The sequence below is a fragment of the Hydractinia symbiolongicarpus genome, chromosome 1, assembly GCF_029227915.1.
Source record: "Hydractinia symbiolongicarpus strain clone_291-10 chromosome 1, HSymV2.1, whole genome shotgun sequence".
Taxonomy (NCBI): domain Eukaryota; kingdom Metazoa; phylum Cnidaria; class Hydrozoa; order Anthoathecata; family Hydractiniidae; genus Hydractinia; species Hydractinia symbiolongicarpus.
Window position 1 is genome coordinate 7666722 of NC_079875.1, and position 13279 is coordinate 7680000.

At 32.3% G+C, this 13279-nt stretch overlaps 1 protein-coding gene across 1 annotated transcript; it reads right to left on the minus strand.

Moving 5' to 3' along the window:
- Positions 1-3503: 3503 nt before the first annotated feature.
- Positions 3504-13222, minus strand: LOC130635816 (uncharacterized). Its single transcript, XM_057445304.1, has 7 exons — positions 13129-13222; positions 5633-7683; positions 5413-5481; positions 5259-5333; positions 5026-5100; positions 4569-4631; positions 3504-4176 (listed from the first exon to the last, which is right to left on the minus strand). Exons 2-7 carry the CDS (start codon positions 7668-7670, stop codon positions 4160-4162), a joined length of 2337 nt encoding a protein of 778 aa, XP_057301287.1. The 5' UTR covers positions 7671-7683; positions 13129-13222; the 3' UTR covers positions 3504-4159.
- Positions 13223-13279: the final 57 nt, after the last annotated feature.

Genomic DNA, 13279 nt, shown 5'->3' on the forward strand with positions numbered 1-13279 from the left:
AAATCACAACTTTCTTAAGTGACGCAAGGTCATTGCTTAATACTTTGCAGAATAAATCAGGACATGACTTTGGCAATAAAAATAATCTTACTCTTAACAACAGCATGTTAGTAAAGTATACACCACTGGGTAATTTACAGAACATGACAACGTTTTTAAAAATGGCGGGAAAAATTACTGCAAATTTACACGTCTTGATAAAACAAGGAGATCATGAAAGACAGATTTTACAAGAAGACAAAATAAGCAATATAACTCGCATGCTTACGGAAACAAAAAGTTTTCTTAGTGATCTTTACAACAAATCAGCCGAACAACGCCCAAACAGAGTTTATTCCCTTTCGAAGACATTAATAACATTAACAGATCTTTTTCTACATGCTAAAAACATGCTTAGCTTACAAATAAGTTCTCCTACCTTTTGTTCGCAAGACGCGACAGACGTTCAACTTATTCTTAACATTTTATCAAGTATATCAGCGATTCAACCGTTCCGAAAAATAAACCAACCAACGCCAGCACCATCTTTTGTTGGACTCAGAAAAAGCATCGAAATTATTTTGGGTACATTAGATAAACAAAATGAAACGCCAAATTCGTTAATAGACCTTTTCGAGTTTGTTAAAATAATTCAATACATTTCTAAAGATAAACCTCCAGTGAAGGAGTCAGTTGATTTGAAAGTACCAGAGGATATCGAAATAATTTTACGTAACGCAAAGGGTGCATTGTCAGCACTTTTATCCTCCACTGAAGAAAAGACGGGAATTCTGAACTTCGAAAATTTCTTATGGAGTATGGTTACTTTGTCTTTTAATCCACTTCCAAAGGTATAGATGGATTTTGTATTGGGAATAAACAAAGAAATTTAGAGGTATTGAATAAATAAAGCTTACTTCTCCGCAACCTTAACCTCAGAGTATCTTGTATCTTTTCGGACAACACGCCGTCTTGATATCAAAGACGACATTTTGAACAGATTAATTTTTTCTCACTTTCTTACTAGCAGGTGGAATTTTCATTTTTCATAAGTAAGATATTTTTCAAAATTGATTGTTTCCTTATTTTCCTATCAAACTAGAGATTTTATTTCCCTTGTAATGGGTGTTATGATATTCAAATGTCAGGGCATCTCTTAAAAGGTCGATATTTTGGTAATACACATTTTTCCGCATCCTCATCTTGTTAATATCCAATTTTTGGTGACCTTGATATTTACATTTACAGTTACTAAATTACCAAAATTTCAAAACACAACATAATAATTTTATTTCAGTCAAATTTACATCCTAATAAGATTTATCCGAAAAATAACAAAGATTTTAATGAATACAAAAGATGTCCCAAAATAAAGAATATGGAGGAATAAAAACTAAGAAAATTTAAGCCTATATTCAGGTATTTTACTAAGAAAATTGAGCCTCAGGGCTTATATAAAAAATGTACTTTGTGGAAAAGTTGTGAGATACATATGGTTTTATAAAAAATGTCATTTTTTGTCACTGGTAAGGTTGCCAAGGGTAGAAAGCCTTTGTTTGTTGCTTAACAAACATATTTTCAACGCCTCAAACCCTATGTACATTAAGTTGAGAAATTTTCACAAATTTTATGCGCGAAATTTATCTGCGCTAAAATTAAAGTGTCTTAATAAAATTACTAGAAACGACTTGTCTTATTTATGCTGAAATTCGCGCCGAGTGTGGGTGCACGAAATTGAATTCGCATAAATTCTAGGCGGCACGAAAAAGATTAGCTAAACAGCAAAAACATGTACAACTCGTTATTTTTCAATAAAACTTTTCTTACGCGGAATACTATATATGTTCTTCTTTTCAATGTTCTCGTGCGTTATGGCACAAGAAGAACGGCGATAACTGTCTGGAAACAAAGCTTGTGTGTAGGAAGCTGGGCGAATCTATGTTTCAGCACTAAGTGAACTCTAGTTCGTTTTTAAGTGCAAAACAAATAGGGGTGCAGTAGCAAACTGTATATATTTTAACAGTATTTCTAGTTATATTTAATTAAAATTAACTGTTATATGAGCATCTTCATCCAAATCTTAATAAGACATGTTTAATAAGACAAACGGAAGTTAAAATCAGCAGGTCGCTGTTGAAACTGTAAAAATATATCTGGATGTTTGAATAAAGTATAATCCTTATTTGTTGTCTACCATGTTTCGCCCCAAGTGTATTTTTGTTGCCCTTATTACATATATTTTTTTAAAAAAATGACGGTTTTTTTAAAGAATATTTTGAGTCAGGTTAAAACATACCACTAAGGTTTAAAACAACATTTTTATGGTTTACAACTTTTTTTATGAAGATTGTGCGTTTGACTTGTTTTACTTAAAGTGAATTTTTAACTTTTCAAATGGCAATTTTATTGAGTGATAGAAAAATGCATTGATTAGGAATATTTTAATTTAAAGTTTTGCGTTACTTGGTGTCAGGAAAGATAGAAGTTTAAGAATTTATTCTTAAATTTCCCTCATTTTGTAAACGGCTTTCTTGACCCTTCCCAGATTTTCCTGTTGACACCATATGTATATGTGATACGCCCACCAGGCAACTCTATTTTTCTGTTACATAGCACAGTGGAAGAAAAGAACAAACCTGGAAGCCAAAAAAATGCAAGAGACCCTGACAATGAGAATGTCTCAACTCACAATGATTGCAAAGGCGTGTTTTAATGGGTTTCTGTATTGTTTTCAAACCTTGTTCTTTAGCGGGTGGTTTTATAAGCCCATTTAGCTGGGTTGGCTCGGTTTGCCAGGCTGGATTCAGTAATAAGTTTTCTCAGCCTAAGCTGAAAAATAGTTACACGAAACTAGCTTAAAGTTTTTACTTTTCTATTCAGTGTATTTATTGCGTGAATTATTTTTTATCAAAACGTTTTTTAATTTCAACAAAAAAATAAATTTGATAATTTAACTTTTTTTTTTTGTAATTAATATACAAAAACATGTGCTCTAATCCGTACAATAAAAATCTGCCCGGTTTGCCAAGCTAGAAATGGGAATAATTCAGCCCAGCCCACGGGTTGGCTCGCGTTCCATACAACAGGTTGTTTATTTTTATGAGAATCAAGAGAGCCGACCTAGTCCGACTAACCGGACCCATATGAAAAACCCTTAGTTCTTCCTGTCCAACCAGTCCGCAGATTGCCATGTGAAAGGTGTTAATGTTTGATGTGTGAAATAATTTTGATGTTGAAGATTAATTTTTCTCTCGATTAGTAATCGATGGAAATTTAAAAGAGGGCAGAGATTATATCTACATAGGTAAGACGCTCTGGGAAGGAAGTTGGGTTTTCAATTGCCGTCCTTTGTTTCACAAGGATTAGAAACAAGATAAGTAAACCGAATATTTATTTTCATTTTGATCAACTTCACCAACATTTGAATTTCGAAAAAATTTGTTTTGACCGCACCCTACATATATATACACTACCAAAGTTTATTGCAAAAGCCCGAGAAGTAGGTTAAAGCAATACAAGTGTAATAAAAACAATGAATTTTATTATTATATATTTTTAATATCAAAATATTAAACTGGTATGAAAGTTAACTTCGTATAAACACAAACGTAAATAAGAAAACTTTACACAGTAAAACCATATAATAAAACTTTGTGTTGATATCTTTATTTTTCCGGAACCTTTTTTTTGTAAGACCTTTTTTTGACAACTCTCTATCAGACAAAATGACGAAATTCTCCAAAATAGAGATTTTTTCCACAATCATTATAGTTTGTTTTTGTTAAGTCTTAGGGAGATTAATTTTCTCGAATCGACTAGTGTAGAGCATTTCGCGAATATAAATTTTCGCGAATGATCAAGGAATTGAAAAACGAAGACTAGAGAAACGGGCTTTTCCTCAATCATTTTACGAATTTGATTATCCCAAAAATCTAAAATTCGTGATATTTAATGCTCGGAAAAATAAATATCTGTTTGAAAAAACTTGTTTGGTGATTCTACCACAAAGCACGAACTAAAAAACTCTGAATTCAATAAATAAAATGTGATAAATGCATGTTTTTTTTTTCATTAAAAAATACTCGTCAATGAACCATTAAAATACTGAACGTGGAAAATATATACATAGAAGGTTTTAAAAGAAGTAGAAAAATCATTAACAGTAAAAATTATTTGAACATTACTCTTTTTTCAAATCTAAAATATAAAAGAAAACATCAATAGTGAATCAAGGATTGAAAAAGTTTTACATTTATAGCGCATGCGCCAAAGAGAAATTCGCACCCCCTCTGCGCATACGCATGCGTAAAGTTAAACAAAAATTATGGTAACTTCAACACATGCAAAACAAAAACCTCCTCATATCGAAATACTGAAAATTATAATTTTAAAAGAATATCCACACAAACTCAGAGTGACATTCACCCAAGAGGCGAGTAAAATTGAACACACAAAATAACACTCCCCGAGAGGTGACAGGAACCGTGGAACTAAACAGTGAAATATCTAAATGTGCATTTTGAGTATACTTTTTCAAAAGTTATGGTGTGAACAGTGCATGTAATAACAACACCAGGATGAAAACTTACTTTTTGAATCTTCGAGTTCTTTTTCAAGACGCTCCCTAGTCTTTTTTTCATTCTCAAGCTCCACTAAAAAAAAGATAAAAAGCGTGACAATCATAGAAAACGAAGTCGCCCTTAGAAATAACTTTAGTTTTCGCGCTAACTTTGCTGGATTTCAAAAACACTAAATTCGAAAACGGTAAAAAAGCGCAGTAAAACGTAGACAACATGGGAAATGAATAGACAAATAAGCAAAATTATGGTTTCTTGTTTCTATATAGTTTATCAACTATGGTTCGAAAAACGATGTTAGTTTCCAGCGACATTTCTCTCCATATCGTTGGATTTCTTTGATTGGAGTGATTTGGTATTTTGATTTCTGCAAAACAAAATTCAGGGAAAAGATATCCGCTGATTATTTTTGTATTTTTTTTAATGTGTGTTTACATGACTACAGGGCCTAAAAAAGAACGAAACTAACCTTTGAGCTGTTGTAGTTCGTAATCTCGCGATTCTAAAACTGCTTTCAATTTGTTTACTTCTTTGGCATGGTTATCTGTGAAAGATATGGAAGTTTTTAAAGAGCATGACTTAAGAAAGAAATTTTTAGAGATAAGAAATATTTGGTGAAAGTAAATTTAGCAGAATCTTTCCACCACAAATTTTTAGGTTGTTATTTAACAAACGTTTAGTATATACTTTTAAAAGTATTACCTTTAGTGCTTTCATATTTCATTTCTACGAAAACTCTTTTCTCGCGTTCGTTAACGATATCTCTTTGGTAAGCATCTGAAACAGGACAAATACAAATTTATCTAATATACGGAAAAATGAAATAAATTAATAAATAACAAAAAAAGGAACAAACCATGAAGCAGTCTAAGCTCATCTTCTTTTCGGTTTAGGTCGTTCACCAGGGTAGTGTAATCGGAATCGTCTGCCAAAAGAGAAAAAATATTGTTTATAGTTTTCATTTTCATACCAGAGAGTATGGCTTGCTAAGTTTTTTCCAATTGTTTAAGAAGTGAAAAATTTTATAGAAGTTCTCATAAGATACCAATATAACACAACAACAAACAAAAACTTACACCGCATACGCTTTGATGAATCATGACCATCATTGCAATGACTTCTTTTGCCATTCAGCAGACCTCTATCACGATATTCTGATGCCCTAGAAGTATCATAATCGCTGCTTGGAATGACAATTGGACAATCAATTGACGGATGAGTGTTTTGTATGTGCGAAATTGCAGCAGACGTTGGACTCATCATTGGACTTTGCCGTGACACGATCGTGGAGTTCGATTCGCTTATTGAGGAAGAATGAGAGAATTGTGTAGGACTTGGCTCACGAATTGCAGATGGATGAACAAATGACGTAGGGCTTTGAACTGTTTCATCATTGAATGAATTGCTCTGCGAGATTGGTGATTTTTCTGCTTTACTAGGCTTACCCTGAACACTTCCTGGAACCAAAGTTATTGGGACTAGGTATTTCACACGTAGAATTTTGTGTTTATTTCTTTCGGTCTCGTACATACTGATTAGTTTGTCGACATCCTCACGCGTGACATACGTACAAACTGTAGGCCTTTTGATCACATCCAAACGTCTCAGTTGGTGCAGTTGGGAGTAGGTGAATCGGTGTTTCATAATTCCTAACTTTCTAAAATGATAATCGAGTGAGGCGCTCTGTTCTTCCAAGAAGTCAACAATTTTATGAACATCTGGAACAGTAATTACAACTTTCTCATCCAGGCTAAACGTATGGATGACAACTTCTTCTTCCGTTCTATTTTCATCTCCATTACATGCTGATTCTGAAATAACAGGTTTACAATCTAAGTTGATTGGTTCAGTCCAAGAAATTTGTTGCAGCTTTGGATCATCCACCAAACAATAGATTTGAAAGAGTTTCTCTGCATCAGCTCTCGGAACATATGTACAATAGGTGGCATTATTTTGCAAAACATTACGACTTTTTAGTTCCCGCAAGTGTGCGAAACAAAATCTCTTTTTTTGCACTCTTAATTTATTGAAATAGTAATTGACCTGAATGGAATTTCCATGTATACTCTGGGCAATCTTATGAATATCCGGCATACAAACAACTTCATGTTTGTCGACAATAAAAACATGAACAGTCATATCTTGAATATCCAAGCTAGCTTTTCTCTCTTCATCATCATCCTCACTAGCAGGTATGCTCTGATTTGATTTGTCAGAAACGCTGGCAGGAGAAAAACATTCCTGTTTGGGACTGTTTATCATGCTTGGAGAATCTTCACTTTTCATATTTATTGAGACTGGTTTCCACGAGTGACTGGGTTGTTCGTTGAGCTGAATTTCCTCCAAAAAAATAACCTTTTCTTTAATAACATCTTGGCTCATACCATAAGCATCAAAAACTCGCATTGCATCAGTTTTTAACACGTAAGTACAATGTACAGCTGATTTTTTTATAATACCTAGCTGTTTTATTTTATCTAAGTGTGAAGTGTGAATAAACTTGTACGGCACAATTCCAAGCTTAGTGAAGTAGTAACCTACAGTGGCACCTTGGTGGAAATGAGATTGAACAACTTTTTGAACATCTGGTGCACAAACAACTATGTCTCCACCAATCCTAAACAAATGCACTTTAACTGGACCGTCTGGTATTGTTGGCTTATTTGCAATTGCTTTTTTTGGCAAATCTGGAATGGGCTTTTCATCAAGTAAAACCGGATCCATCCATTCAATAGATGCACTTTTTCTGCTGTCTCCACTTACATCAAAGCTATCAAATATATATTCTGCATCTTTCTGTAATATGTATGAACAAACTTTTGCTTCATGTCCCAGTATACCCAACATCTTAATTCGTATTAACTGTGCACCTGTGTAACGCCTGGAACTTATTCCGTTCTTAGACAAGTAATAATTAGCCTGCGATAATACCTGATACACATTCCGTAGCACTCTGTTCACCTCTGGCATACATACAACTATGTCTTTTCCAATTATAAGTGGATGTAGGATAACTGGGCCTCCAATGTCATTACTTGTTTGTTTTCCATAATACACAGGTCTTTCTGACTTTATGCTTGAACGGTGGTACGTTACAGGACTATGAACTTCCATGTTTTGATTGATTCTAAAAAAAATACACCTATATTAATACACCTAAATTTAAAGCATTTAAAAAAATATGCTAATAATTAGAATTCATTAACAATATAAAGGGTACATATTTACATATATCATTGTTTACGGACCTGTCTGTGAAAGTTTGTAAAATGCTTACAGTAAGATTCTATGATTAGAACTGGGTAAAAATGTTACTCACAGTGTCATTCCAAAGAATGGCGACAATAAAGTTATTGCATGAATATTTTAAACTGTGGAATCAATGTAGTTTTAAAAGACAGCAAATGCACAACTACAAATTTTGATAAAAAAAATGAATTTTCTCACGCCTCATCAAATTTTTGTTTGTCAGTAAGGTCAGCTCCATGAAGCATGACAAGTTATAGTTGTGATCTTAAATTTTAGGATTTCCACGCTTCTGATGCTACATTAAATAAACAAAAAAATTATCTATGCCTGGGAATGCAATGTTTTGTCTTGTCGCTTTATTTTACTGCCATTTTAATTTATAGATAAAACACTGATTTCAACTTGCACCCTGCTGCATATATGCCTTACAGACAAGATCTTAGCTCTGGGGTTGTAGATCTTGTTTTTATTACATTAGCTGAGCAAGATAACACAAACAGAAAAACAACAGATTTGTGGAAGTGTGATAAAGAAATTGTGACGGCTTTAATCATCAATCTATCATGTTTTTTCAGGGGGAATTCTCAGATCCTGGTTAACATGCTTTACATTTTCTGATTTTTTTTAACAAAAATGAACAACATATTGGAATTTAGCACTAAAATCTATGAAAACATGCAAATTTTAAAATTTATACACCAACTGTGTCTATTTAGTAGCCAAACTTTTCTTTTTTCATGAGGAAATGACCACCCAAATCAACTGCAGTAAAAATGTTTGAATGAGGTCAAAGTCTTATAAAATTTAAAAACTTTAAATTGCAATAAATCCTGTTCTAATAATATTTTGGTATTTTAAATTTCCTATGTTGCTAATAAATCCTAATATGTCACTCATTTTCCTCAAAAGTTCTTTGATTTCGTTTTCAAATTTTGATATAGTTAGCCCGGATAGTGTTGCATAAAAAATAGTCTATTACAGGGAAGAATTCTAAGACCCTTTCAAAACAAAAACAAATAAACAAACACACGAATAAACCATCATACAGACAAGCAAGTAAGTAAGCAAGCAAACAGGCAAGCAAACAAACAGACAAAACGTTGATGACAGTATAGCTAGCTATAGATACAAACAAAACTTCATTTTATGTCAAAATTGAAAGAGATTAAATATCATAAAATCCTCGCCATCTCTTCTTATATATACATTTTAAAGATAATGCAACCTGATGAAACACGGATACAAAAACCGTTGAAAAGTAAAAGCACGTGGTCACTACCAACGCTTTTTTGTAACCAGGACGCCATTACTAACAGGACCGCTGGATTAAGAAACTGGGATTATCGGAACATTAGGGAAAAGGCGAGCAGTGCGCGTGGCTGGTTGCGAACTTATCGATCGAATATATTAAAACTATTGATTGCAATAATAATTCTAAAACAAACTAACCACAGATATAAAACAGTAAATAAAAATATTGATAAAATAATTATCGCTCTCTCGATTTGTCCGTCACAGTAGAATCATTACAATAATGTTTAAACATTTTTTTGCAACCATAAACTTTTGTCTTTATTTTGAACTATTATGTATAATTATATATAGAAAATATGTTAATAACCTAAGAAAAATAGTAAAGTGGTAATAAATAAGGTTAAGAGAATTCAGGCTTTGATCAATACAAAACAATAATTTTATAAGACACATTAGATGTAACAATAAAAAATGATAATACGCGATAATCAATTATGTGTTTTCTCACAACTTAACTTTTAAACCTTGTAGCCGTTTCTATCAGAATTAACCCCAAAATATCTTTCCTTGACATTAATATTACTCTCCGATCAAGATACAAATTCTCTTAAGTAGAAAAGCAAATGATGGACCTCGTTACGCCATATAAATAAAATCGATATTCTTAAAGTCAGTGAACCGTAAAACAACTGGAAGGAAGAAGAGGTAGAAAAGAAATGTAGGGTTGTGTACGAGGTTGTTTTCACCTTTAATGAACCGAAGCAAGCAATTTTGTAAATATGAAACGAAATGCAAAATACCAACCTCGTTTCTTGGACATTTGGCTTTATGATGAACTTGGCGGCCGCGATAAACGACTCTCTTTGGCAAAAGACCGTGGAAACGAGGATTGGATAATGCCACTCATAAGTAATATAAATTTATCATTGTAAAAAATAAATAAAAATTAGATCTATTAAACTATCGCCAGAATATTTTTTAGCTTTCTTATCAAGCTCACTACGTTTTCTTGTTTTGCTACGAACTAAAAAAAGAAAATAATATTAATAATAAAAATAATAGTAAAAATATAAAAATTATTTAGACGCCTTTCTTGTATATATAATCTTTCTTTTCATATATATATAAACGATAATTAAAAAAAGTTCCATGCATAAATAAAAACTAGAAATACAAATAATATATATATAAATTTTATTTGTTAGTCAATATAAAGTCGCTCTACCCTTGGCTGTTTATATAGAAATAGAGAGAGAGAGATAGAGAGAGGAAAAATATAAGAATTATATTATTTTGAAATACTTAACTTAAAAAAACAAATAGACAAAGATAGAGAAACGAAAGAAAAATAGGTCGGTCAACAAATCCTTTAGAGTTTCTTCAAATAAAAATAACTTTATTATTTAATATATAAATAAGAAAAAGCACTATAAAAATGCTTAAAAAAACAAATATAGAAAAGAAAGAAAACTTTTAGAAAATATAACAAAAAAAAGATGTACATATATGATAAAAGAAAGTAGATATAAATGAAAACAAAAAATGGTAGGACAGTATTACGTCAACGTGACCCCAATTGAGGAGACAGGTGCGGGAAAAACCGTTCGTGCAGCACAAACTTTTTGTCTACCCATCTGGATAAGGGTCTTCTATTTCAGAGCAACAATGATGTAACAATACCTAGATTTTGCACATTGAAGTGGTACATACAATTTTATCGAAAATCGAAAAAAAAAATGACGGCATAATAAAGCTCAAAGGAGGAGTACGTAATAATAGGCGGAGCAAAGAAGCGCCATCAAGTCTTGCGATTGATCGTTTGTTGATCCAACTAATCTTTCTATCTCGTTTATTTATTATATATTTATCTTTTATTCACTATTTATTTGTTTAACTTTTACCATACATGTCATTTCTTGCTTTCAGCTAGATTCTGTTCGTCCTGCTATTAATTAGAGTCCAATCTTTTTTTTAAACTCTGTCACACTCCCTCTGCCTGCTTCCAACCAGCCGTTATCCTCTCTGTTTCTAGCCTCTAGCCTCTACTACCTTCTCCTACATTTAACAACCCCTTACGCTCAACTAGTGTCTTGTGCTTACTTTTCTTTATCCTTTATTTTTTATCCTTTAAACAAAATCTCATATTAATTAAGACCTTATTCATTATATGTTTTTCCAGTGTCCTTTCCCATCCTGTGAAATTTTCCAATCGTAAATACGAATTAACTCTTTAATCATCTAACGAGAACGTTCAAACACCAGGAAACACGATAGAGTCTTTAATTTAATCTTTAATTACAAAATAAGAGTGAAGCACACCTCTTATTGGAAAAAAGGTGGCTATGATTCCAAGTAGTTGTCTTCCACTTGCTCAATAATTAGTGTTCATGCTATCCATGGTATTTTTTAAATGTTAATAATAATAATAAAAATAATATTTTTTACCGTTCCTTTCTCGACAGCAAAAGCAATTAAAAAATGTTGAGTCAAAAAGATTCGCTTTAAGGGTTCAAAATACATAAGCAGTCCTGAATTTGGTAGAAAAAAACAGCTAAGAATTTCTAAGTTACACATTCTTTGGTTTTAACAACCACATAGTCTTGTTGCTTGTTCTTTTCAAGTTTTAGGACTCATTGTCTAGGTGAGAGCAAATCTGAACATTGGATTGGACCTGGACAATAGCATCGGATCGATAGCGCAGGCGGTAGAGCAATTGTCATGCAAACGAGAGGTCGCGGGCTTTTACTTGATTTACCATCTTTGCAGCACTTGGAAAGGTAATGTGTGGGCTTACTTATACTCACTGTATTATCTCACATCACTTGAAATCCCTGGGAATGAGGTTCTTATACAACCTTGTCTCAAGGATCTCTTCTCAATAATTTCACCGTCCAAGATGGTCAAAAAGAGGACGAGATTGACTTTCATATTCTTTATTTTCGCGTTACTTACATTTTTTTTGTATTCCTACGTACTAACCTCGTCCCCAGGGTTCTTCTACGCCTAATATTCTAACGAGACGGGTTTGTAATAGATACTAAGTTCTGTGAAATTATCATGGACGTAAAAGAGCCCAGGGACGAGGTTGCCTACACGTCCCTATCTTTTTACGCTGATATTATGTCTAGTTTTAATGTTGTTTTGTATATCTTCTTTTTCAAAACTTCTTTTATATCCTTGCTTTTTTACATCTCTTACATTCTTTAGGTTACTGTTAACTTAAAGTACTATACTTTCGAGAAATAAACAAAACAAAGGATGAAGATGTAAATATACAAATTAATATGGAGGACACAAGTGGTGAGGACAGAGAAACTGTAACGACCGGATGAATTTTTTTGCTTTGTAGCAGCTGCTAGTGGTAATACTGACTAAATTTGTTGGACTATGTACAGCCTTGTACCCAGGTCTTGTTGCCTTTTTAGAAGCGTTTCGGGGAACAGGGTTGAAAAAAACTTGACGACCATTTTAAAACTGATTTGATTGACAGCTGTCATCATAATAATTATTGTTGTTACGTGCTCATTGGCAATTTAAAGGCGATTAAGAAAAATTGAATTCGTAGGAAAATTATGCTTAATGCAAAAAATTATACCCCAGTCCTCTGATATGGTGGGGAAGAAAAGTTATCACTTTTAAAGAAAAATTAAATCCAATGATTCTGAATACGAGTTTTTAAAAATGTAAAACTTTTGTAAGGTATGATATTGAAATACGACTTCTCAGTTTTTCCTGGAAGAACATCTGAATCTTTTATCTTTTATAATAGTAAAAAAAAACTGGGGGATGACAAAACTGCAGAATGTCTCCCCTGGAAAAGAAATCAAATGACGTCATAGTCGCTTGTGGTAGCATATTTGCAGTAGACCAAATTCATTCAAGTTGAAATCCATGAAAAAAATAATAAAAAAATTAAACGAAAAAAAATATATGTGTCAAATAATAGTCCTTGAACATATAAAAATAAATAAATATATTATTATGAAGAAAAAAATGACTACATAAACACAAATACATAGAAACGAGCAAATAAAATAGATATATAATAGAAAAAAATAGAAAAACTTACAAATAAAAATTGCTCAAATTAGTTTCATGTACTCTTTTAATCTTCTACTTGCTTTATTCATATAAAAAACAAAAAAATGACTTTATGATACAAGATAAAGAAAAAAAAAGGTCATTAAAAATTAGTTGTTTGTTAATAAAATACTTTTACA